Here is a 26,087-nt window from a genome sequence, read left to right as displayed (position 1 = left end):
TATTCAACAAAAACACAAAAGACACCTACATGTGGTGTTTTCAAAGCAATATGAGATCAATATTTTTTGTTTTGAAGTGACAGTCTAAACGTTACATTGGAGGAACGTGGAGAGAACGTCAGACTTAGATGGTAGATGCCAAACCACAATTCTATCGTCTGGTGACGTCGCGGTCAAGACGATGTTTGCTGGGTAGGCATGCATTTTATGTGTCATAAAATGTCAGCCTCAACCCTCAAAGCCATCTTCATAGACGTAGGCTATAACTTTTGAAATATAGGCTGCTACAATTTGAAATGTTTTTATATCCATCCACAACGTTCACACACGTTTGCTAATAAATGACCAACTTCTTGAACTGTCAACACAACGCGATGCTCAAGTCAAACCTACAGTATGTAGCCTATAGGGCCTATACTACTACATCAGCTTTGTTTGCATGAGACAAATACGGTATAATATGATGCGCGACACTTGGCCGTCAGGCGGATAGAGGTGGGAGGCGCACCGCAGTTTGAATGACGTCAGCCATCTTTCGTGCAGGCGAATCCATTGAACTGAATGAGCAGCTGTGTGTACTGTACATAGTGGGCCTAATGGGATGCGAGCCAAGGCTGATGTCCGTGTAGCGATGGAAATAATATAATAGGAGCTTTTCTACCTACATGTTATCGACAGCAAGGTATGTCTGCAACATCTTTCATTTTAGATTCATTTACCGTAGATATTTTCCCGTTCTAGCCGAAGCATATACTTTCAAAGGGGCGAGGGAGAGAATTGCATCCGTATAGTGTGTGAGTGAAGCGTTTTGTTTATTCTGGTGCGGTGCGGTAGGCTGGGATGAAGTCGCACTGCACAGGCTAATTCAATGTTACTTCTTGCTGTAAAGTGTGTGTGTGTTATAATTAAGCAACGCGGCTCGCATCACACCATAGCCTGTGCTATTAAAGAGAACAGTGATGCTGATGCGCACACTGAGGGAGGGGGGGGGGCTGGGGCTTTTTACCCCAGAGCTGATATAGACCGCAGGTGGGTTGGCTGGGTAGTTTGGTAGAAAGACAATTAAGCCTACACCTTTGCCATACGACCTTATACATATACAGCCTTTGGCCTATTACTAACCTAAACTCACAACATAAACTGAAGTACATGTGTACTAACTGCTCTGCTTTACCCACAGGCAGTCTTAAAAATGGAGGGAGGAAATTTGTGAGTATAATTCTGTCCCCATTTACAATTCAGTTTCGCATTGATGAAGAAGAACTCCCACCCCCAGGAAAGTCTGCAGTCACAACATAAACCAATTTCTGTGTCATTGCAGCGGCTACTCCCGGGACTATCTTGACCGTTTCATTCAAAGTCAAGACTCATCGGTGGTGAACAAGTTCCAGCAGAAGTACTGGAAAACCAAACAGACGCTCATCAAGGTCACTGGGAAGAAAGAGGACGAACATGTGGTGGCGTCAGACGCAGACCTGGATGGCAAGTTGGAGGTGAGGAGGATGACAAAACTGCTGGGGCTTGTAGTTTTTTTTTTATAGCATGACTTAGTGCCAGTCATGTTACTGTAACTTTCCACAGATCTTTGTTACATAACGGATGAGTTCATCGAAAAACACTGCAGATGCTTGCCCACAGGCGCACTGTCACCATTGACTGATGAAAAAAATGGAGACCTGCTGCCTATTGATTCACACAATGCATGGCCATTTGCTCGAGGCTTAAAACACTTCCATTAACCCATCTCCTCCTCCATCAACCGTATCGCTGCTTCATGAGTGAAGTGTGAAGGGGGTAGTAGATGTGTTGTGTGCACATCCGATACTTATATCTATCTCTATTATTTTAGGCAGGTGTTGGATAAAAGAATCATTAAAAGTGGTTCAAAAAGATGTGTCTGATGAACATGCGTACATCAGTCCCCTACAGTCCCTGTTTACTGAGAATAACCTATGCCAGTGGTTCCCAACCAGTGGCCAATAGAGTGGGGAAATTTATGAAGCCAGTCCTGAAATTTCATTTTCTCGAAAGGCCGGGGGGAAGCGCACGTCACGGTCCGGAAGTGCCGTCACGTACATTGGCCTCAATGGAAAAATGAGCCGACTTCTCTCTCGGTCTGCGTCTTAAATAAACATTTTCCGAAAGAGTTTATGGTCTTTATAAACAATTTCAAGTCTTTGGTCCCATTTCGGGTAAAAGAGGCGATAAAAAAGACTTTTGGAGCGAGGTTTCTTTGATTGACACCAGCCACAGCAAACCAGATGATCCCAACCACAGCACAGCCAGTTGCCAAGGCAGGCTAGCTAGCCTAGCAACGTAGCCATAGATTAAAAGTAAACTACCAGAAACAGCGTTACCTTTATGATATTTTAATGATGTTAGTAGACACACGTAACAGTATAGATGCATATTATGAGGTCAGTTTATCACAATAACACCTATATTGAAATCAGATTTTAGCGGACGGGCAGGGACCATACAAGCCGGGGCCTTCAGAGCTGATCACCTGGACACATTTTACGGCAAAATTATCTGATAAACTGGTCTGTGCAGCTCTGTGGTGATTAGCTAATGTCTTCATAGCATTGTGATTATGATTTAATGCATTATGGAAGATAAATGTTGGTTTAACATAATGAAAATAATTCCCTACCATACATGTAAAGTGACGCTTCTGGGCAGTAGACTATTTGTGCATAACATTATGTAATGTGACATGAGATCACCACATTTCAATAAATATAAAGTTTTTGCACATTTGAATGCTGCTGGTCGTTTGTTTACTGCTGTATCGGACATTTAAAGCTGATACACAATTGTGTTGAGGTAATTCCGCAAAGCTCAGTTAAAAATATAACCTGTAACACTTGACACAATCAAATGTAACTTTTTCACAGCAATACTGTACAGTCCAGCCCACCATGGTATGGGAAAGGAACCATTGTTTGAATTATATTTAAATATATTTGCATTGTGTAGCATGTAATGCAGTCTGTTAAGATACTGTAAACAAGCTAGATACTCTGACACAGAAAGGCAGACAAGCTAGCAGCAGGGATCTTGTCACCCTGATTTCAGATAAACTCGTCTGTCTAGCCAACTAGACAATATTACTGTACCATAATACCACAAGCTAAAGGCAGCATATGCCAATGGAAGGCTGGGTAGCATTAGCGAACGTCATCCAGGCTATACAGTAACGTTAGGCTATTATAAAGTTATGAAATGTCGATTCAGACATTACAATAATATGACACAATATGAGCCAGTTAGCCTAGCTAGAGAGAGTAATTTCAGACCACCAGATATCACCATATTTCATTTCAATAAATATAAAGCATTTGTTGATTGAAGCAGACTGCTGGTCGGTTGTTTCTCCGTCGTCATGTCCTCTGGTCCAATCTTCGGTTCGTAGTTCGTGTTCACTCGACATCAACAATCTTTATATCACATCTGATCATTTTATCCAACCTGCCTCAACAATTAATGGATTGTTCTGCGATCATATTTGCGACATTCAGATACATGATAATATACAACAAGGCTATCTTTGTTGTATATTATTCCCCTGCACCCTCCCACCTCTCCTTCTCTGTTCTCTCCTCCTCTCTGTCCTCTCTGGGGGGGGGGGGGGATGTGGGGGTGGAGGGGGCGGAGAGGTCTGTTCCCTCCCCCGCCTCCTCCTCCCGCGTTCCCCCTGCTCTCCCTCCCCTGCACCCTCCCACCTCTCCTTCTCTGTTCTCTCCTCCTCTCTGTCCTCTCCCCTCTCTCACATTCCCCCTGCACTCCTTCCCCTGCACCCTCCCACCTCTCCTTCTCTGTTCTCTCCTCCTCTCTGTCCTCTCTGGGGGGGGGGGGGGGGGGATGTGGGGGAGGAGGGAGCAGAGAGGTCTGTTCCCTCGCCCGCCTCCTCCTCTCGCGTTCCCCCTGCTCTCCCTCCCCTGCACCCTCCCACCTCTCCTTCTCTGTTCTCTCCTCCTCTCTGTCCTCTCCCCTCTCTCACATTCCCCCTGCACTCCCTCCCCTGCACCCTCCCACCTCTCCTTCTCTGTTCTCTCCTCCTCCACATTTCCCCCTGCGTCTCTCCTCTGTTGCCTCCTCCTCCGCGTTTCCCGTTTTCTCCCCGCCTCCTCCCTCCCTCACACTCCCCCTGCTTCTCTACCCTGGCTCTCCCTCCCCTGCACCCTCATCTCTCCTTCTCTGTTCTCTCCTCCTCCACATTTCCTATTTTCTCCCCACCTCCCCCCTCTCCTCCGTCTATATTGCTCATTCTCTCCCCACCTCCTCCCTCCCCCTGCTCTCTTCTCCCCCACACCTCCCCTCCCTTCCCCTCTCCTGCTCTCTCCTCTTGCTCCTTCCCCACCTCCTATACCCTCCAGCATTTCCCATTCCCTCCCCACCCCATCACTCTCTCACATTCCCCCTGCTCTTCTCCCTTCTCCTGCTCTCTCCTCTGCTCTCCCCTCATTCCTATATTTTCTATATTATCAATTGTTCAAATGTTATCTTTATTCTGTATATTCTTGTTACTGTTGTGTCAGCTAGAATTAGCTAGACATACTTTCTGTGAAGCCCTCTGAGACATGCTTGTGAATTAGGGCTATATAAATAAACTTGACTTGACTTGACTTTGTTGGCAATGTGTATTGACAAAAGCATTAAAACAAGCAAATATAACAATGTTCTCCGGTCACTGGCAGATACTAGCTACAAATTGTTCAAAGCAAATCTCTCATGTCAGCATTTGGCTTGTGTGTTATTGCAATAACCTATGTTGAAACAACTGATCATCAGTAACATGTAGTTTAGCGTTATAATCTCAGGAGAACAGAATATTATAGCTTTGAACTTCACAAATCATTTGATCCTCTGTTGTGTGTCCCCATCACTGGTACTGGACGGCCACCCCTTGAAGAAATGAATGACACTGTTAATCACTGTATAACTATTAATCACTGTATAACGTTAACGTTTGCTTACCCAACACTACGTGCGATTGGTAAATACTGTAAATGCTGAGGTGGATAAACTATCCAGAGGAGTTTAACCCCCTTGTTCCCCTCATTGATTGATACAGTTGATCTAATGTTAGCTAGATAGATAGATATGAGTATATGCTCTGCCTCATCTCAAAGAGGTAGGTAAACAGAACTGCGTCTGTTTTCCGTCTACGTCCGAATCTGTGCAGCATGCAATAATGTTTAACGTTGTATAACATTAACTTCTGCTACTAGTCTAATGTTAGACCTCCTGTAATGACAAATGGACATGTAGCTAGCATTAATGTCATGCTATGCTATTACGTTAGAAAATAAGATTACCTTGATTTTGTGGAAGATAGGAAGTTGCAAGCGGCAGGCTGGTGACGCGAGGTCTGGAGGAAATAATACTCTCTGGCTTTTTCTTCGGGCTACTGTATGCACTGTGAGAGCAATGGAGCAAGGCTAGCAAGAGCAACTAACGTTAGCAACATTCGTTAGCAAGTGTAAGCTAGCGGGGAAAACAACTTGAACAAGATGGCTGTCGTGGCTGTGAGGACATTTTTCAGAGAGCAATTCAGACACTCCCCCGAATCCCGTCCATGTTCACGCCCCTTCCTGTATTCGCGGCTCCAGATTTGAACAGATTTCCCACAATGCACCAGGAAAATCCATTCATCCAATTAAACGGAATTAAACAATATCAGGAAGTGGGCTTCATTTTGCCGTGTCAAAAACAATTAGCTCAGTTGGTCCACTATATTTACTGTCAATGTTCCCAACCTTAGGGTCGCGACCCTAAGTGGGGTCGTCTGGAATTCAAATAGGGTTGCCTGAAAAAAAGAAGATTTTTTTTTTTAATGTAGCAACTGTTGGACGGTATGGAGAGCACTTAGAGAGGATCTGCCGGAGGAGATGGAGTCTGAACTGTCGAGCAGTGAGGGAGGTCGGCGTGCTGGCACGAGGGCCGAGAGGTCCGGGTCGGGAACACAGAGGTGGAATAGGAGAGCGAGGCGGTCGGAGGGAGGAACATTGAGGAGGGGGCGGACCCCCCAGTCTGGAATTTCTGTAATATTTTGTGAGAGGCAGCAATGTGCCGCACGGCATCCAGTCTGCCGGAAAGCCATTAGAAGAAGATGATTGTCTAGGTTTTACAGAATGTAGGGAAGCAATGGATGGATAAATCCAGAAGGAGGCGGTAAAGGATGCCAACTGCCATAAAACAACACAGAAGAAGAAGAAGGAATTTGAACGTCTCGGGTCTCTAAATCTTTGTGATGTCAAAGTCGGGTCACAAGTCAAAAAAGGTTGGGAAACCCTGACCTACGCGAAGGTCGGGCATCTCTTGGACTTTGTTGACGCCATTTTCCTGTTGCTCTGCAGGTCTTCCACTCTATCCAGAGAACATGCATGGAGCTGCTGAAGGTGATCGAGCAGTACCAGAGGAGAATCTGCAGTACGTTCATTCCTACAGCATTATTGATCTGGCCCAAATTAAATCTTTACATTACTACCAAAACATTAAATTTGGGAGAATGGGTTTACATCCACATTTACAGATATTGCAAAAAGAAAATCCGTTATACCCATGCACATGAGTATACTGTTTAAACTTTACAGTATTGCATTTACAAGAATGGGCATAAACTCCTCGATAGGAAATTAACTAGGATATGAACTAATGTTTGGATAAGAACAAGAAAACGCACTCATTGAAATACCTAATTTCCCCATGGGGAATGTATTGACATTTTATCTTATCTAAATTCCTAATCTAAGTTGCTAATTCCATTACTTTAAGGACTATTTTAAGGCTGAATGTTAAGACTAATATTCATCCTGTTTCCCATGCAGTCCTTTCCCAGGAGGAGAATGAGCTGGGTCGGTTCCTGCGCTCCCAGGGCTCGCAGGACAAGACCAGGGCAGGCAAGATCATGCAGGCCACAGGGAAAGCCCTCTGCTTCTCCTCCCAGCAGAGGTAAGCTACATACATGTACACTATCTTCATCTTATGGGACATTCAAATAAGTCAGATAAAAGATAAAGCTGCACTAAGAAATATTTTGTGTGAAGACAGAGCCATTTTATCAGCCCAAACCGCAAAGTTAGTTTCGCAGTAGAGAAGAGTCTCCCGTCCCTCCTTATTGAGACCGCATAGATTCACCCCATTTCCCCAAATTACATTTTGGTGTTGTCAACTAATCGAAAATAGCAAAGAGAACAAATAAAACCCCCAAAACCCACACTTGTCTGGGTGGGTGCCGAGACAAGACCAAGGCCGAGGGTGGGCGAGACCAAGACCAAGACCATTTTCAAGACCATGGGCCCTATCTTCGCAAAAGCGGTAATTTAGTGTTTGGCGTGCCAGATGCCAAACCAGGTGTTTCAGCGCAAAAATGTGGGGATAGATGACATTATCCTATCGTCAGCAGCGCACAATTACTTTGCGCTAAGAGCTTTTAAAAGCACCTCTTACGCGCTAAATACCCCGCTGTGTGCTTGAGCGCACCATAATCTCCGCGCAGTGCAGAGTAAAATTCCTTTTGGATATATCATTACGCACAGCCTTGCCACTCCAGGACATCAAATTCTGCTGCTAAAATTGGGTATTAGCAGATAATTCAGTGAGGCAATCAACTATAACTCATTGAGAAACTTTGATCACATCACAGAGAGGGAAATGAATTGAGAAAACTTGTTGGACAATGGACATAGGCTATTCACCTTCACCTATCCTGTTATGGGACCACAGACGATCTGTCAATAAGCTCTCTCCATCTCTCTCTGTCCTCGACACGAGTGAGTCCACTATTACGCATGGAGAGAATTCCAGTATATTGCATGCCTCGCGCAAACAGCGATTGCGAGACAGGAATCTAATTGGTTTATTTGATGTAACGCCCAGGCATTGCCTGGCCACACCTGTGAATAATTCTGACACTTAAGACCGCCTAAATCCCATTTGCGCTGGCATTTTGGGGGTGCAGATGATTTGGCAGGGCTCTAATTTGCACCTGCTGCAGGTGCTGTGAACGTTTCCGCATCTCCGCCGAGAATTGCATCCCCACCATATTTCAGGGCTGTTTTAACTCAGAAAACAGGGAGGTCATGTCTACCCAGACAATTATATTACTTTTAAACAGTTACATTTGGGTATAAATCATTACAATATACTCCCGTGAGGTGGGGATGTGTTTAGCTGCTGCTGGGCGGGGGTGCAAAACTCGGCATAACACCTGCGCAAGGCGGACTGCTATCTTCCCTGCCTTAAGGCACGCCCAAACAGGTGCGCAAGCACAAATAGGGGATATCGCCTGTACCAAGATAGGGCCCCATGACGCTAATAATGACTTAACCTTTACACAATTGCTCTGCTAACAAAATAAATAATTATTTAGGAATTATAGTAACATATAAATGGCTGTACAATATCGCCGGCGGAGGCATAAAAAACAAAATCTTCATTCTTCATATCTGTTTTGGCGACTTATGAAACTAGCGTTTGCATGGATAAACTTTGGGGGATTTTTGCATCGTCACATCAGCAGTTTGAACTCGACCAACTTACCTCTGGTCTCCATTAAATAAATGAAAACAAGTTGTGGTAATCAGAGCCAGCCATCTTTGTGATAAGATTGTCTGGTTCAATCAGACAATCAGACTGATTGCATGTCTTCCTCGAAATGTCCGTAATGTTATTATAAAATTATTTATTAATATTTGATTCCTGACAGGACACGTGTTCATATGTGTAATCCTCTGAGTCTCCGTGATAGTAATAGCAGAAGTTGCGAGGGTCTTTGATCTTCTATTTCCAAATTCCCGATAGCCTAAATAAATAAATAAATAAATAAATGAATGAATAAATACATACATAAATAACTTTCTCCCTCTCTTTCTCTCTCCCGATCCCTCCCTCTTTCTTTCTCTCCTTCTCCTCGCACGGCGCATGCCCGACGTAGCCTACAATGTAGGTCTAACAAAACACATTCTTATAATCCTGTAAAATCTCTGGGAATTATTTTTTCCATCCCGGGAGGCTATTAGCCTACAGGAGTGTGTCCTGGCCAAGGAGTCTCGTCAATACTATTTGGACTGTTTGATTTGTGGCTGTGTGAACACAAACGAACCAATGCACAAATGCAACAATTGTATCAATTAACCCCCTGAATCGGAACAAAGCAAACGACCTAGAGGTGTGAATACACCCTTATACTTAATAAATAATAATAATTCAGATACCAACTCAGGCAATGCATTTCAGGGATGGTTTGTACTAATGTCTAAAAATAAGTATGGTCATGATTTATTGATGTTAAAATGCTACATGTAGCACCATTAATACTTAATTTGGCCTACAGATTGGCTCTGCGGAACCCTCTGTGCCGCCTGTACCAGGAGGTGGAGACGTTTCGCTATCGGGCGATCTCAGACACGTGGCTGACTGTGAACCGAATGGAGCAGTCCAGGACCGAATACCGCGGAGCGTTGCTTTGGATGAAGGATGTATCCCAGGAGTTGGATCCCGACACACACAAACAGATGGAGAAGTTCCGCAAGGTTTGTCTGTAGCATTGTGGGTACAATACAGTCTTTGCACTATATCGCTACAGATCCTTTCCCAAAAATTTGAATATCATGGAAAAGTTTGTTTTTTCCCACAATTCCTGTCAAAAAGTGAAACTTTCATAGATTATAGATTCATTACACACAAAGTGAAATATTTCTAGCCTTTATTTGTTTCATTTTTCATAATTTTGGCCTACAGGTCCAGAAAACCCCCAAAACAGTATTTCAAGAAATTAGAATAGTGTGAAGAAAATCAGCAGTTACTTCTCAGTTATGACTGACTCCAGCCTCAGTCCACTCCCTCTGAATCTCCGCCAAATTTTTGAATCGTCTGTTTGACAATCTGCTGAAGCCCACGGTCATCCATGGTATTTCCATGATATTCACATTTTTTTTATAGTTATCTGAGTTATTCTGTCTTGCTGTGTGCTGTTTCATTAGATAAAAATGGGTGAATGATTGGTTCTGACCAAGGAATCATATTAAGAAACATTGGATTTGATCACTTTTTAGAACAATCAAATTCTCCAGATTTTCCAGTTGGATTCCCAAAGGCCTTTATGCTTAGCTTGGTTTAGCTAACACCTGTTTACACTATATTGTTAATGTTGCAATGCAATTGGCCTAGGGCCCTTGTCCACATGATAAAGACCATGTAGCCAGTATCTAGCCACTCACAGCATAATTCTGCAAAACAGAATTTCCTATACTTACTTGCCACTAGAGGGCATACTACACCATGAAATGTTGGTTCAATAGTTCAAACTACAGTGTAGCATTAGGCATAGGCATGGCTCCATTTCGCTTACAATTATGTATAACTTGCACGAACATGCACAAACTTTAAGTCCAATGTCTGTTTTCATCATTCACAGCTTTTTTTTTTTTTTTTATAATATTTTTTATTTGCGAGGCAGAGTACAGTCCACATTGGTGCATAGTCAAGTGAACATATTTTTACAGAAAACAATATTACAGGTTAGAATGTACAGTTATCTCCCCCCCCCTTTTTTTATAACACACAAGGCTGAACAAACATAATAAAATAAACAAAACAAAAAAACAAAAACAAGGCGAAACAAACAAACAAAAGTAAAAAATCACACACTCACATGCCGAGTTTACAATGTGATGAGGGTACTTGCAAAAAAGGAAATATATGTATGTACAGTATATATACACATATTGTGCATTGGGTCCTACACAAGAGGAGATCAACCAAGCGAATCACCCACCACCCCCGACTTCGTCGAGGTAAGCCATTCACACCTTTAAGCGACATAATAGAAGATGTTTTGATGTTTTCATCATTCCCAGCTGTAAGTGACATAATAGAAGATGTTTGGACCTTATCTTCAATTGAGCAGCATACCATATCTCCTATATCACAGGTTCAAGCCCAGGTGCGCACCACCAAAACAAGCTTTGACAAACTGAAGACTGATGTGTGCCAGAAAGTTGACTTGCTCGGAGCCAGTCGGTGCAACCTACTGTCTCATGTTCTAACCACATACCAGGTACAGTACATACCACAAAACCTACTGTCTCATTTTAACCAGATACCAGGTATAGTACATACCACAAAACCTACTGTCTCATGTTTTAACCACATACCAGGTACAGTACATAACACAAAACCTACTGTCTCATGTTCTAACCACATACCAGGTACAGTACATACCACAAAACCTACTGTCTCATTTTAACCAGATACCAGGTATAGTACATACCACAAAACCTACTGTCTCATGTTTTAACCACATACCAGGTATAGTACATACCACAAAACCTACTGTCTCATTTTAACCAGATACCAGGTATAGTACATACCACACAACCTACTGTCTCATGTTCTAACCACATACCAGGTACAGTACATACCACACAACCTACTGTCTCATTTGAACCAGATACCAGGTATAGTACATACCACACAACCTACTGTCTCATGTTCTAACCACATACCAGGTACAGTACATACCACACAACCTACTGTCTCATGTTTTAACCACATACCAGGTACAGTACATACCACACAACCTACTGTCTCATGTTTTAACTCATTCAGGGCCAATGACGTCTTTGACGTCTTATCAGGAATAGCCCAGAGGGCCAATGACGTGTTTGACGTGTTTTTGTTTTTATTACTGCAGGGCGTAGTTAAAACACTTCCCCAGCCTGTCACATGGTATCAGGTCCCTATCATCTAAGACAACACGTGAACAAACACATACCGCAGCTGTTGTTTTGAAATTGAGCAGGAGGAATATCAGAAAATGGATAAGGAGCTTGCCTTGTGCTGACAGGAGAAACCCCATTGAAACGCCCCTCGCGCGCTGCAGGAGCTGGTCGCTTTTCTGTGTGCCAGCCTTCCTGTGTGCCAGCCGGAGAAAACCGGAGAAAGTAATCCACAGATGCGTTTGATCATCGGAGGAATGAGGAAATGATCGATCAGCAGTGATCAGAGGGCGGTGAGGACGTGTTGAATAGCCGAGGGGAAAACGGCAACGATAGCAGGAAGAATATGACAGGGGGAGACATGGACGAGCAGCACACGAACAGCTAGGCACGCAGGCAGAAGCCCGCTGCCCGTTCTCAAGAGCTTCATGAAATCGCTGGACTGCGTGCCCTCCAGTGTAGTGTCTCTGCTCCACTGTTGCTCCTGGCCAATCCCGGCGCCACAGGGCGTGGTTATTGCTTATCCTATGTGGGGTTAGAAATCACGCAACGAAGGGGGATCGTGTGTGTGTGTGTCTGTGTGTGTGTGTGTGTGTGTGTGTGTGTGTCTGTCTGTCTGTCTGTCTGTCTGTCTGTCTGTCTGTCTGTCTGTCTGTCTGTCTGTCGGTGTGTCTGTCTGTCTGTCTCTCTGTCTGTCTGTCTGTGTGTCTGTCTGCACACTCACTCACACTGCAGTATTGTTGAATGTAAAAAAAAAGCACTTCATGTGTATATATATATATATATATATATTTATTTTTTTTCATTTGTGTCATAACGAATAGTATTTACATGTCTGATGTCAATACAGTTCAAAATAAAAGAATTGAGAGCGAGTTCTGCTTGAGAATGTATATTTTACAGAAATTGCATTTGCTCCTGTTTGTCATCTGAGAGAGAGACATTTTGGGTGAAAACAGGGTGTATATAAATGGATATAAGTAGAGTACAGAACATGCTAAAAGCTAACTTTTTTTTTCCTGGTGAACCCAGAGACGTACATCTTCATTTTGAGGTATTGCAAATCACTCTGGTGCTAATAGATAATTTACTGTGGGTCTTGAAAGATGACCAACAATTATGAAAATCTTTGGCCTGTGCTAAATATTGGCAGTCCTAAACTGGCCCTGAATGAGTTAACCACATACCAGGTACAGTACATACCACAAAACCTACTGTCTCATTTTAACCAGATACCAGGTACAGTACATACCACACAACCTACTGTCTCATGTTTTAACCACATACCAGGTACAGTACATACCACACAACCTACTGTCTCATTTTAACCAGATACCAGGTACAGTACATACCACACAACCTACTGTCTCATGTTTTAACCACATACCAGGTACAGTACATACCACACAACCTACTGTCTCATGTTTTAACCACATACCAGGTACAGTACATACCACACAACCTACTGTCTCATGTTTTAACCACATACCAGGTACAGTACATACCACACAACCTACTGTCTCATGTTTTAACCACATACCAGGTACAGTACATATCACAAAACCTACTGTCTCATGTTCTAACCACATACCAGGTACAGTACATACCACACAACCTACTGTCTCATTTTAACCAGATACCAGGTACAGTACATACCACACAACCTACTGTCTCATGTTTTAACCACATACCAGGTACAGTACATACCACACAACCTACTGTCTCATGTTTTAACCACATATCAGGTACAGTACATACCACACAACCTACTGTCTCATGTTCTAACCACATACCAGGTACAGTACATACCACACAACTTACTGTCTCATGTTTTAACCACATACCAGGTACAGTACATACCACACAACCTACTGTCTCATTTTAACCAGATACCAGGTACAGTACATACCACACAACCTACTGTCTCATGTTTTAACCACATACCAGGTACAGTACATACCACACAACCTACTGTCTCATGTTTTAACCACATACCAGGTACAGTACATACCACACAACCTACTGTCTCATGTTTTAACCACATACCAGGTACAGTACATACCACAAAACCTACTGTCTCATGTTCTAACCACATACCAGGTATAGTACATACCACAAAACCTACTGTCTCATGTTTTAACCACATACCAGGTACAGTACATACCACAAAACCTACTGTCTCATGTTTTAACCACATACCAGGTACAGTACATACCACAAAACCTACTGTCTCATGTTTTAACCACATACCAGGTACAGTACATACTAGGGGTGTCACGATACACTAGGGATGCAGCGGTTTCCGGTTTGAAGGTATACCGCGGTTTGAAAAAGCCACGGTATCAAAACCACTAAATTTTGCCGTCATACCTTCTCCACGGTATCAGCTGTTTCCCTGAGAGAAAGTGCCCAGGTCCCTTGCAGAGACAGAGTGCAGTTACGTGGCCCCTCCCCCCTGCTGCATGTGTGTGTAGAGCAATCAGTAGCTGGCAGACTGCAGCTATCATCATCAAGGAGTCATCATTGTTTTGAGTGGCGTGCCGCGTGACAATGGCTGCCAGAGAGGTGAAGAACCCCCCGAACTTTTTCCCCAGTCAAAAAAGGACAAAATCGGTAGTGTGGGACTATTTTGGTTATCAGAAAAACGGATGGCCAGGGCTTACAGGAGGAAGGACAGCCAACATGCAAGACATGCAGGCGAAGAGTGGCTGCACTAGGAGGCAATAGCCTACCTCAAACATGATAGCCCATCAACACCAGCCGTCCTCATTTGCAAAATTCAAGGTACTTAACGTTGTCTTGCTTCATCATACATCACATCGGACATAACGCTAAACCATTTCCACCGGCAGGTTTGAGGAGTAGCTAACATTAACGTAAGATAAACACTCATGACTCATCATAGGCTATCGTTAACATGGCTAATTAGCATCAGCTGACTAACGTTAACGTAACGTTACTTCTTGACTGAGTGATCACGTCTTGTGTAGGCCAGGCTGGCCAGCGCCTCGTTATCAAAAACATATTGAACTGAAGAGAAGTAACGTTCAATAATGTAGAAACTAAGACTCCTCCAACCTGCCAGTGAATTGAGGCACAAACAGTGTGTGTGTGTGTGTGTGTGAGAGAGGGGGAAAAGACAAGCGCTCAGCACAGGGGCAGAGGCTAATGTGTGAGAGGGGTGTGTGTGAGTGGGGGTGTGCGCCATCAACGTGAAACAATCATTTGTGTCCAGTGCAGTCAGTGTCCATCCGATTTTTACAAAAGATAAGCATCTATTTGATATTATGTGTTTTAGTTTTACATAAAATTAGATTAAATAAATCGTCATTTATGATAAGTAAGAATGGTACTGTTATATATCCAAGCACACACACATTCGCAACAGTTAACTGTCATTACAGATGTAGGTTACATTAACATGTATTTTTTCTTTTTTTAGGCTAGCAGTAGTACTGGCACCAGCGGAGGGGTATCCACATCAACAGCTGCAGAGACCAGCCAACAATTCAACATGCATTTGCCTATGCACCCAAATCCAAACATGCCAAATAATTAAATTATGCTGTGGCATACTTCATTGCCAAATATATTTTTGTCATCATGGTCCCCATTCAACTATCATTTTGTTCATGGTAAAAAAAAATTATGTTTTTTTTGTGCCATATTTGACAAGAATACATAAAGGTCCGCGATACCGTGATACCGTGAAACCGTGGTAATTTTCTCCAAGGTTATCATACCGTCAAAAAATCATACCGCTGCATCTCTACGATACACTCAGTTCACGATACGATACGTATCACGATACTGGGTTCACGATAACGATACGATACGATACGATTTTAACAATATTTTTTTAAACTTGAATAATGACAATATATGACTGGAAAAGTAGTATTTTATTTGAAATGCACAAATACAAAACATGCTGTTGTGGGAAATTGTTATTACAATAACAACTAGAAAAAACATGAGATTGGAGATAAGGCTTATCTTGAAATAGAATGAGTTACACCGTCACTTAGATTTACTTTGAACTAAAAGGTTTCTCAGCAGTATAAATTCTCATTATGCATCTTCAGTTTTTCTTCAAACTCAAACAACAAGACTTTTCTTAGTCTATTTTTTATGCATCTTCAGTTTTTCCTGTCAAGTAAACAGTTTTGCCAGAAACTCAATTGAATGGTTTCTCTCCTGTATAACTTCTCATGTGTCTCTTCAGAGACTTGTTCAACTGAACTACTTTCCACACATTGAACTTCAACAAACAAAGACGTTTCTTTGTCTACTTTTGAATTTTTTTTTTTTTTTTTTTTTTTCACGATATGAGATTTCATCTCAACGATACATATCGTGACGTTTTACTATCGCGAAATTTCGTGGGACGATATATTGTGACACCCCTAGTACATACCACACAACCTACTGTCTCATGTTCTAACCACATACCAGGTATAGTACATACCACAAAACCTACTGTATCATGTTTTAACCACATACCAGGTACAGTACATACCACAAAACCTACTGTCTCATGTTCTAACCACATACCAGGTACAGTACATACCACAAAACCTACTGTCTCATGTTTTAACCACATACCAGGTACAGTACATACCACAAAACCTACTGTCTCATGTTTTAAACACATACCAGGTACAGTACATACCACAAAACCTACTGTCTCATGTTTTAACCACATACCAGGTACAGTACATACCACAAAACCTACTGTCTCATGTTTTAAACACATACCAGGTACAGTACATACCACAAAACCTACTGTCTCATGTTCTAACCACATACCAGGTACAGTACATACCACAATACCTACTGTCTCATGTTCTAACCACATACCAGGTACAGTACATACCACAAAACTTGTCTCATGTTTTAACCACATACCAGGTACAGTACATACCACAAAACCTACTGTCTCATGTTTTAACCACATACCAGGTACAGTACATACCACAAAACTTGTCTCATGTTTTAACCAGATACCAGGTACAGTACATACCACAAAACCTGTCTCATGTTTTAACCACATACCAGGTACAGTACATACCACAAAACCTACTGTCTCATGTTTTAACCACATACCAGGTACAGTACATACCACAAAACTTGTCTCATGTTTTAACCACATACCAGGTACAGTACATACCACACAACCTACTGTCTCATTTTAACCAGATACCAGGTACAGTACATACCATAAAACCTACAGTCTCATGTTTTAACCACATACCAGGTACAGTACATACCACACAACCTACTGTCTCATTTTAACCACATACCAGGTACAGTACATACCATAAAACCTACAGTCTCATGTTTTAACCACATACCAGGTACTGTACATACCACAAAACTAAATAGAGGGTTTTCCATGGCCTTACCACATGGCATCAAGCCAGGAAGGAAGACAAACACAGAAGGGAACAAAGCAATACAAAAGATGACATGGAAGTTTAGAGGGTTTGTGATTGTCCCAAAGGCTATCAAGCCACCTAAGGAGCCATTGTTCACTAGCCATGAGAAATAAATTGATGGATTTAGCCTGAGATCATTATTGCCACAAAAGACCAGAAGAATGTATGACCTTGGCTGTCCATCTGTGTTCCAGACAACACTATTGACTTGGCTGTTCATCTGTGTTCCAGACAACACTATTGACTTGACTGTTCATCTGTGTTCCAGACAACACTATTGACTTGGCTGTTCATCTGTGTTCCAGACAACACTATTGACTTGACTGTTCATCTGTGTTCCAGACAACACTATTGACTTGGCTGTTCATCTGTGTTCCAGACAACACTGTTGACTTGGCTGTTCATCTGTGTTCCAGACAACACTATTGACTTGACTGTTCATCTGTGTTCCAGACAACACTATTGACTTGGCTGTTCATCTGTGTTCCAGACAACACTATTGACTTGGCTGTTCATCTGTGTTCCAGACAACACTATTGACTTGACTGTTCATCTGTGTTCCAGACAACACTATTGACTTGGCTGTTCATCTGTGTTCCAGACAATACTATTGACTTGGCTGTTCATCTGTGTTCCAGACAACACTATTGACTTGACTGTTCATCTGTGTTCCAGACAACACTATTGACTTGACTGTTCATCTGTGTTCCAGACAACACTATTGACTTGGCTGTTCATCTGTGTTCCAGACAACAGTATTGACTTGACTGTTCATCTGTGTTCCAGACAACACTATTGACTTGACTGTTCATCTGTGTTCCAGACAACACTATTGACTTGGCTGTTCATCTGTGTTCCAGACAACACTATTGACTTGACTGTTCATCTGTGTTCAGGACAACACTATTGACTTGACTGTTCATCTGTGTTCCAGACAACACTATTGACTTGACTGTTCATCTGTGTTCCAGACAACACTGTTGACTTGACTGTTCATCTGTGTTCCAGACAACACTATTGACTTGGCTGTTCATCTGTGTTCCAGACAACACTATTGACTTGACTGTTCATCTGTGTTCCAGACAACACTATTGACTTGGCTGTTCATCTGTGTTCCAGACAACACTGTTGACTTGACTGTTCATCTGTGTTCCAGACAACACTGTTGACTTGACTGTTCATCTGTGTTCCAGACAACACTATTGACTTGACTGTTCATCTGTGTTCCAGACAACACTGTTGACTTGACTGTTCATCTGTGTTCCAGACAACACTATTGACTTGACTGTTCATCTGTGTTCCAGACAACACTATTGACTTGGCTGTTCATCTGTGTTCCAGACAACACTATTGACTTGACTGTTCATCTGTGTTCCAGACAACACTATTGACTTGGCTGTTCATCTGTGTTCCAGACAACACTGTTGACTTGGCTGTTCATCTGTGTTCCAGACAACACTATTGACTTGACTGTTCATCTGTGTTCCAGACAACACTATTGACTTGGCTGTTCATCTGTGTTCCAGACAACACTATTGACTTGGCTGTTCATCTGTGTTCCAGACAACACTATTGACTTGACTGTTCATCTGTGTTCCAGACAACACTATTGACTTGGCTGTTCATCTGTGTTCCAGACAACACTATTGACTTGGCTGTTCATCTGTGTTCCAGACAACACTATTGACTTGACTATTCATCTGTGTTCCAGACAACACTATTGACTTGACTGTTCATCTGTGTTCCAGACAACACTATTGACTTGGCTGTTCATCTGTGTTCCAGACAACACTATTGACTTGGCTGTTCATCTGTGTTCCAGACAACACTATTGACTTGACTGTTCATCTGTGTTCCAGACAACACTATTGACTTGGCTGTTCATCTGTGTTCCAGACAACACTATTGACTTGACTGTTCATCTGTGTTCCAGACAACACTATTGACTTGGCTGTTCATCTGTGTTCCAGACAACACTATTGACTTGACTGTTCATCTGTGTTCCAGACAACACTATTGACTTGGCTGTTCATCTGTGTTCCAGACAACACTATTGCACTTCTGGGAGAAGACGTCTCACACTATGGCTGCCATTCATGAAAGCTTCAAGGGCTGTCAGCATTATGAGTTCTCCGCACTTAAGGTCAGAGTGCATCTTGACCTTTACAGTTGAGATTTGTGATAGTTCTGCCATGATAAGAAGTAGCTCTATACTGTATCTTGAGACATGGCCTATAATGAAAGAGGTGCTTATTCCTGCAGAGCTTACAACATCCCACAGACAAGAAGGCTAAGAGAAAGGGGAAGAAGAGAATTAAAGCAAAGTCAGAAGCTGGGGAGAAGGCTGAGGCCACAGATGACCAGTGAGTACAAAACTATTATTATTATTATGGTTTTTACTGATGCAGGTTGACAAAACCTCTATGCATGCCAATGCTGAAAACTGAGGAAAATGATGATAAACATTGAACAAATGGATCTGGACTTAACCTACACATGCATTGTACTTCTATGCACCTGTTGTCTCACACGTTAAACTGTTAATCATGACCTTCTTTTGATTGTCATATTTATAGACTCATCTCACTAGTAAATGAGAACACCAACGGCAGAAGAGGTAAAAAGACTGTTAATAAATTAACTATGTGGCACTTTTACTATTATGCAAATTATTTGTTTTACTGAGAAATGGCCTACTTATTACCAAGCCAATGCAACACAGAATGAACTCAACAATGCCTGTTAATAACAGTATTCTTATTTTGCATTCATCTCTTACAGTACTGACCAAAGCTGTTTCTGGACACGTATTTGAAGACGAGGACATAAGTGGCCAAATGACAGGTGGGAAATGTCAGTTGTCAACCACTTACTTGAATTTCTGTCTTTGTGTGTATGTTTTTTTACATATTATAATCTATACTGTATCTACAAAATAATCTTGAAATCCAAAGTTAAGGCATTACTACCCACACACTGATTCTATAATAAATTGCCTAGGTAGACGGGCGGGCGGTGTCTGTCAGTCACGATTTACATCACGTTTTGTGTCACGAATGTGACATCGGGCTGAACCTTCAAATTAAAAGAACAGAACCATCAAAATAAAAGCACAGAACCTTCCAAATAAAAGCCCAAAACACACACACAGACCATAAAATCCTTACAAACATGACACAAGGGGCCGTAGTAGATTTAATTTGCTGTGTAGCGGCCTGATAATCTAGTTGTACAAAATCTCATTGGTCATTCTAGGAAATGAAGATCTTCTCTCAGCCTATCCGGAGCAAGAGGGAGAGAAGGACAGCATGGCTCTACTGAACGAGATCTTGGGCAGTACTTCTCTGGATGAGGGCGAGTTCACGCAGGAGTGGAACCAGGTGTTTGGAGAGAGGGAGGAAGGCACAGGTGCAGCCGCAGATAGAGAGGGAGCAGTGGAGGCCCACTCCTTCTTTTTACCATCCCACCTATTGGACCAGAGCTTGAATCATTTGCAGTTGTCCCTCTCAGGTCAGGTCATACTTGTGTGTGTGTATACATACTTTAGTGTGTGTGTGTGTGTGTGTGTGTGTGTGTGTGTGTGTGTGTGTGCGAGCGAGCAGAATTTTGACCGGCTACGGCTATGCTGTTTTACGTGCGATCGGGCTGAAACTTTCAGGAAGTGTAAAGAGCACCCGTGTGGGTGACCTGACGGAGCCAGATTTTTTAAATTAGGCTAATTAGCTAATGATGTGATGCCATCATTGATGTCATCAGTGATGATGTCAAAAGTGATGTCACACACACAAACACACACACACACACACACACACACAAGGAGGCATTGTGACAAGACTGATCAGTGATGTCATAGGGGGGCACACACACACACACACACTGATGATGTCATCAGTGATATCATAATGGGGCAAACACACACACACACAAGCAGGCATCGTGACATAACTGATGCAATAACATTTAGTGAGCAACACACACACGCGTGCGCCAATAGGTCAGGCGAGGCCACGCAGCAGCCTTGACATCGAGTAAGCATAGTGCGTGAGATGCCTAGTTTTACAAAAGTGGCCCCCAGGCAAAGCAAGTTGAGTATCCCTGGGGTAGGCTAAGGGTTAGGCATTCAGTTGTGGTGGTTAAGGTTAGGGGGTAGGGAATGCATTATGTCAGTGTGTGTGTGTGTGTGTGTGTGTGTGTGTGTGTGTGTGTGTGTGTGTGTGTGTGTGAGAAAGAGCGAGCAAACGAAGGTGTAAATATGTACAAGACTATTTAGTTGTCAAAAGAATAATTTGTATATCAACTGAGTGGACTTGAGTTTTACCACCAAGAGAAAGACCTTCCATTATTCCCATTGCTAAATGCATGCCAAAACATATCAAACCGAGTTGTCATTATCTTAATTCAATTAAGTACTGTGGTCAGATAAATATGCATGAAAATTAAATAATTAGTTATTGTGCTTTCCCACGCATTAACAAATGTAAGAATCCAACTAAATTGAGCTGTTTTTTCCATGATGGCTAACCATTTCCACACAGGGAGAAAAGTGGCCTCGAAATGATTTTGTCAAACACACGTCTGTCTAAATAATAGAAAGGAGCTATTATAACATGGCAATTAGATTTGCTTACCCTTCGCTAATTGCCAGTCACTTTCCATTTCATCCTGCTCTGGGCAGCGACTGCCAGCACCTCGTCTGGTTTTGTTATTTGTCTATTTTCAGCTTGGCTGCTATGAATAGTACAACAGCATTATAAGGAAATGAACCCCTTTGCATAATGTCATTTACCGACCGAATGTAAGGAGTTGGCATTTCATAATCAAGTGTTTCTAAATTAATTTGTAGGGCAGACACCACTCAAAATCAAACTAATCTAAATGTACATGTATATTGTAGGCATTCACCTGATGACTTAGAAAGAGTGTGACAGTCAACTTAAAGACACCATGTTTCAAGATGTATATAAAATACTCTACTTTGAATAATAATTTGTATCTGATGGTTTTTCTCACAAAAAGCTTAAATTGTTAAAATCCTAAAATGACTTCCCCTACTTCTGCCTCATTAAAAAAAATCAAAGCAACCAACACACAGGCCTTCACCACATTCTCACTCCAAACTCATGGCAAAGTGATGACAAGAAGGGTTTCTGACCGATCTGCAGTATATGACGAGTTGGGAGTGAGAATGTATTGGTGCTTTAACTGCTGAATACTGGACAGTGATTGGCTCCAGGATTCGTGATGTCACGAATCATGCTTGTTGAAAACAGCCTTTTCAGTGAGCTCAGAGAAACTTTCCACTTTCAGAAGATGATTGTGAAAACAGCCTTCTCGTGTCAAACCCTGTACATACATCATTCTGCACAGTGAAGCTCAAACATCCAACTGTAAGAACAAGATTTATTTTTATTTATTTTTACTTTAGGGGGTCTTTAAATTCCTGGATCAGAGTCACAGTATAGTGACCGGACAATAATTCTTGTAACCCTAAAGCAAAGTGGTAGAAAGAGAAGCAAGGGCCAATTAGGTTTTTCTCCAACTTCAAAATAAAAGTATATTAGAGCAATTTGAGGAGGAACATATGGACAGTGGGATGATCAGAGGCAGTGATTTGAGTGTTAGAAGGGAGGCTAAGAGAGCCAAGAGAAGTCCAGCTGGTCAACAAGACACACCTGAGCCTGAATAATCTCTACCTTTACAATGCTGTCAAAAAGGATTCAACCCGCTTGACTTTTCTGCAGTAAGTGGTATTACCGCCTGAATTCAAAATTAAATTCGGATTTATTTTTCTCTCTCTTGAAATCTAAGGAACTGTATGTAGAATTATTTGGGAAGGGTACTGTATATAACAATATCTAAAGTGGTGGGGTTCACTAAGTATGCACCCTTATTGCTAGCCTGACATCGCCAGACCAATTCGCAAATGCCAGAGCAAATATAACATGAGCTTGCAGATTTCATCAGGTTCCCAGACTACCTTATTGCTATTCTTTACACAATACTTGAACTTTCAAATTGTAAGAAAGTCGCAGTAAAAATAAACTGTGGAAGCTACAGCTCAACATTTTATTTGGTGCTTGCTGAACCAATAATGTTGGCCTGGATGTAATAAAGCACCGATAATGTGATTTTGCAAGAATAAATTATGTTTTGATTATTGCTGTATTCTTGGTCTGTCCACATCAGTGGTGTGTGTACTGTAAGAGTGTGATGATTTATATCAGGGGTGTCAGACTCATATTAGGTAGAGGGCCGGATTTGTTCAACTGAGACCTCATGGGGGCCGGATTTTTTTTTTTACTAAAATCAATTCGACTCATTTACCCATTTACTTCACAAAAGAAATACTGCTCTTTCCATTTCTCTTGAAACTGCCTGCATTCCGTGTCAATCTTTCTCTTTTTCGACAGCATCTTGTTCAGGGGCGGACTGGGATCATAATTCAGGCCGGGCATTAGATACCAAGCAGGCCAGGCCGATACGGGCCGACGCGCGTGCCGGCGTCCGAAAAATTTGGGCCGTTTAAAGCTCAATTTGGGCCGTTTGAAGCCAGATTTGGGCCGTTTGAAGCCCAATTTGGGTCGTTTAAAGCCAGATTTGGGCCGTTTGAAGCCCGATTTGGGCCGTTTGAAGCCCAATTTGGGCCGTTTGAAGCCCAATTTGGGCCAAGTCCAATTTTACAATGAGATGCACCCACTTTAACCCTGAATAAAGTAATAAAACCACTAGTAAACCAGTAGGCAGCGCCTGGCCTGCTGTTCAGTGAGTGGCCTGACTGCGGGCACAATTTTTTTTTTTTTTTTTTTGCAGGCCAGGCCAGGCCAGGCCAGGCCAGGCCAGGCCACCGGGCATTTGCCCGACGTGCCCGATTATGCAGTCCGTGCCTGATCTTGTTGATTCTTTTGTTTTTTGGTAGGTAGCTGAATGCGCGATTCAATTCCAGCGTGGCATCATGGCGGCTTTGTTTACACCTGATGACCTACTGACATACTTCCTTGTAGTGCAGGTTAATTAAACTTATGAATGAACTCTTAGCTTGCTTATTAGCCACACATAGTTCATGATAATGGGGTGCGAATTTAATAATAATAATAATAATAATAATATATATATATATATTTTTTAATATTCCAAAACATCTCGCGGGCCGGATGAAACCTGCCCGCGGGCCGTATCTCTGACATCCCCCATTTATATGTTGGATCCTGCTATAGCTGTATGCTGTATGCTAAGTGTCCCCCTGTTGATTAATCTAAATCTGCATCTCCGTTTCAGATTGGGCCAGAAGCATTCCACAGCCCGTCTCCCAGGCAACAGAGCAATCATCTGGAGCCAATCAGAACCCCTCTAGGCCAGCAGCTAAAGGTAGGCCGGAGCCAAATGAGTAAAACATATGAAGAGATTTGAATGTTTCCAACTGAAACCTGTGTTTATGGGTGCCTTAAAACCTACTTGTGGGGGACAAGTATTTCCAAGAATAAACTTGGATCTCAGCCAGATGCAGTCATTGAAGTGAAAACGTTTGGATTTCACCACGGCTTTAGTAAACGTACATTAGTTTGTCTTGGTGACATTTCCCCTCGTTAACTCATTTTACAGAGACGACAGGGACATCCAAAGACCTGTCAGCATGGTTCAGCCTGTTTGCTGACTTGGACCCACTGTCTAATCCAGACGCAGTCGGCAAAAGTGACGGAGAGCATGAACTTCACAAGGCATAGTCCTTCCTCAGTACCATAGTGGCACCTTTTCAGATGGGCACGGGTACCTTCTCTAGCCTATGATCAGCTCTCGTCTTGTCCATTGTGAGAACAGAAATATTTGCAGGACAACTTTATTTTACTCGTTTCATTCACTGGGGTTCAAAATACACACTTTAGCATGGATACCTCACTATGAGTTTGGAACAATAAGCCTCCTACATTAGCTGCCTTGGAGATCTGTATTTTGTAGTAGCATTTATGCTTTTTCCCCCGGACTCATGAATGATAATTGCAAACAGGCAAAACTACATTGTGGGAAAGAAAAGAAAAATATCAAGGTCACAGTGCAATAATTCATGTTTACCTAATAAGGCAACACAATGCATGCAAGAAAGTTAAGGCAATCCCAGTGATGTATTCAAAAGTCACGACGGTAAACTTTTTCTATGATAGGCGACTTACATAACACCATCTGAAACACCCTGATGCAGAACCCCACCTATCAGGTACTCTAAGAAGTACTTGCAACTATCTGACCCAGGTCTATGTTACACGATCTGAAAGTGTAAAGTGGGATTGTCCTGCTACCAAAGGATGTTCATAGTGATCTCCTTAAGATTTATGCTTTTAAGTTTGTGTTTGCTACATATTGTAATTGTGATGCCCTATCAAATACATTACAGATGACATTTAGACTTCTGTCAATGGGTATATATACACGCATATCACTCATTTATTATTGCATGTTGCATGTTTTATGTTATCCAGTAAAAGTGTGATTGTATGAACAATATGTTTAAATTACAGTAACATGAGTTCATTCATCAATATTTTTGGGCAGGTAAATTGTTTAGCATTCACAGTTATGGGCATTCATGGGTAATATATGCAGTATGAGGTACAGTGAGAGGCAAACTAATTCACGGTGTGAGAAATGCCTGTTGCAAATCTTTTGGAGTTTGGTAATTGTAAATAGAATCATATTTTTTCAATTAATATTGACAATAATGCTGCATCTAGTGAATATGCATTATACAAGAATAAATGCCTTAATCTAATGACGAGTCAACAGAGTATAGGACTTCAAGAGAATCATTATTGGATTAATTTAAACATACAAAGGTGAAACGTGTCATTTAAATCTTGTTGTAACTCTGCCTTGTGTTTTTGATGTTGAAGCCATGTGACTAATACCCCGTTCAAGACAACTCGGACCGCCG

At 42.1% G+C, this 26,087-nt stretch overlaps 1 protein-coding gene across 1 annotated transcript; it reads left to right on the top strand.

The window, feature by feature from the left end:
* Positions 1-594: 594 nt before the first annotated feature.
* ica1 (islet cell autoantigen 1) lies at positions 595-25,398 on the top strand. The gene is made up of 14 exons (XM_083648814.1): positions 595-682; positions 1,181-1,209; positions 1,322-1,493; positions 6,363-6,435; positions 6,834-6,957; positions 9,341-9,539; positions 10,940-11,065; positions 19,209-19,307; positions 19,427-19,527; positions 19,741-19,781; positions 19,946-20,008; positions 20,420-20,674; positions 24,440-24,529; positions 24,764-25,398. Exons 2-14 carry the CDS (start codon positions 1,193-1,195, stop codon positions 24,883-24,885), a joined length of 1,482 nt encoding a protein of 493 aa, XP_083504940.1. The 5' UTR covers positions 595-682; positions 1,181-1,192; the 3' UTR covers positions 24,886-25,398.
* The last annotated feature ends 689 nt before the right edge of the window (positions 25,399-26,087 follow it).

Source organism: Poromitra crassiceps (genome assembly GCF_964638095.1).
Source record: "Poromitra crassiceps genome assembly, chromosome: 1".
NCBI lineage: Eukaryota > Metazoa > Chordata > Actinopteri > Beryciformes > Melamphaidae > Poromitra > Poromitra crassiceps.
The sequence above is the reverse complement of the archived record's forward strand: the minus strand, read 5'-3'. Positions and strand labels throughout refer to the sequence as shown.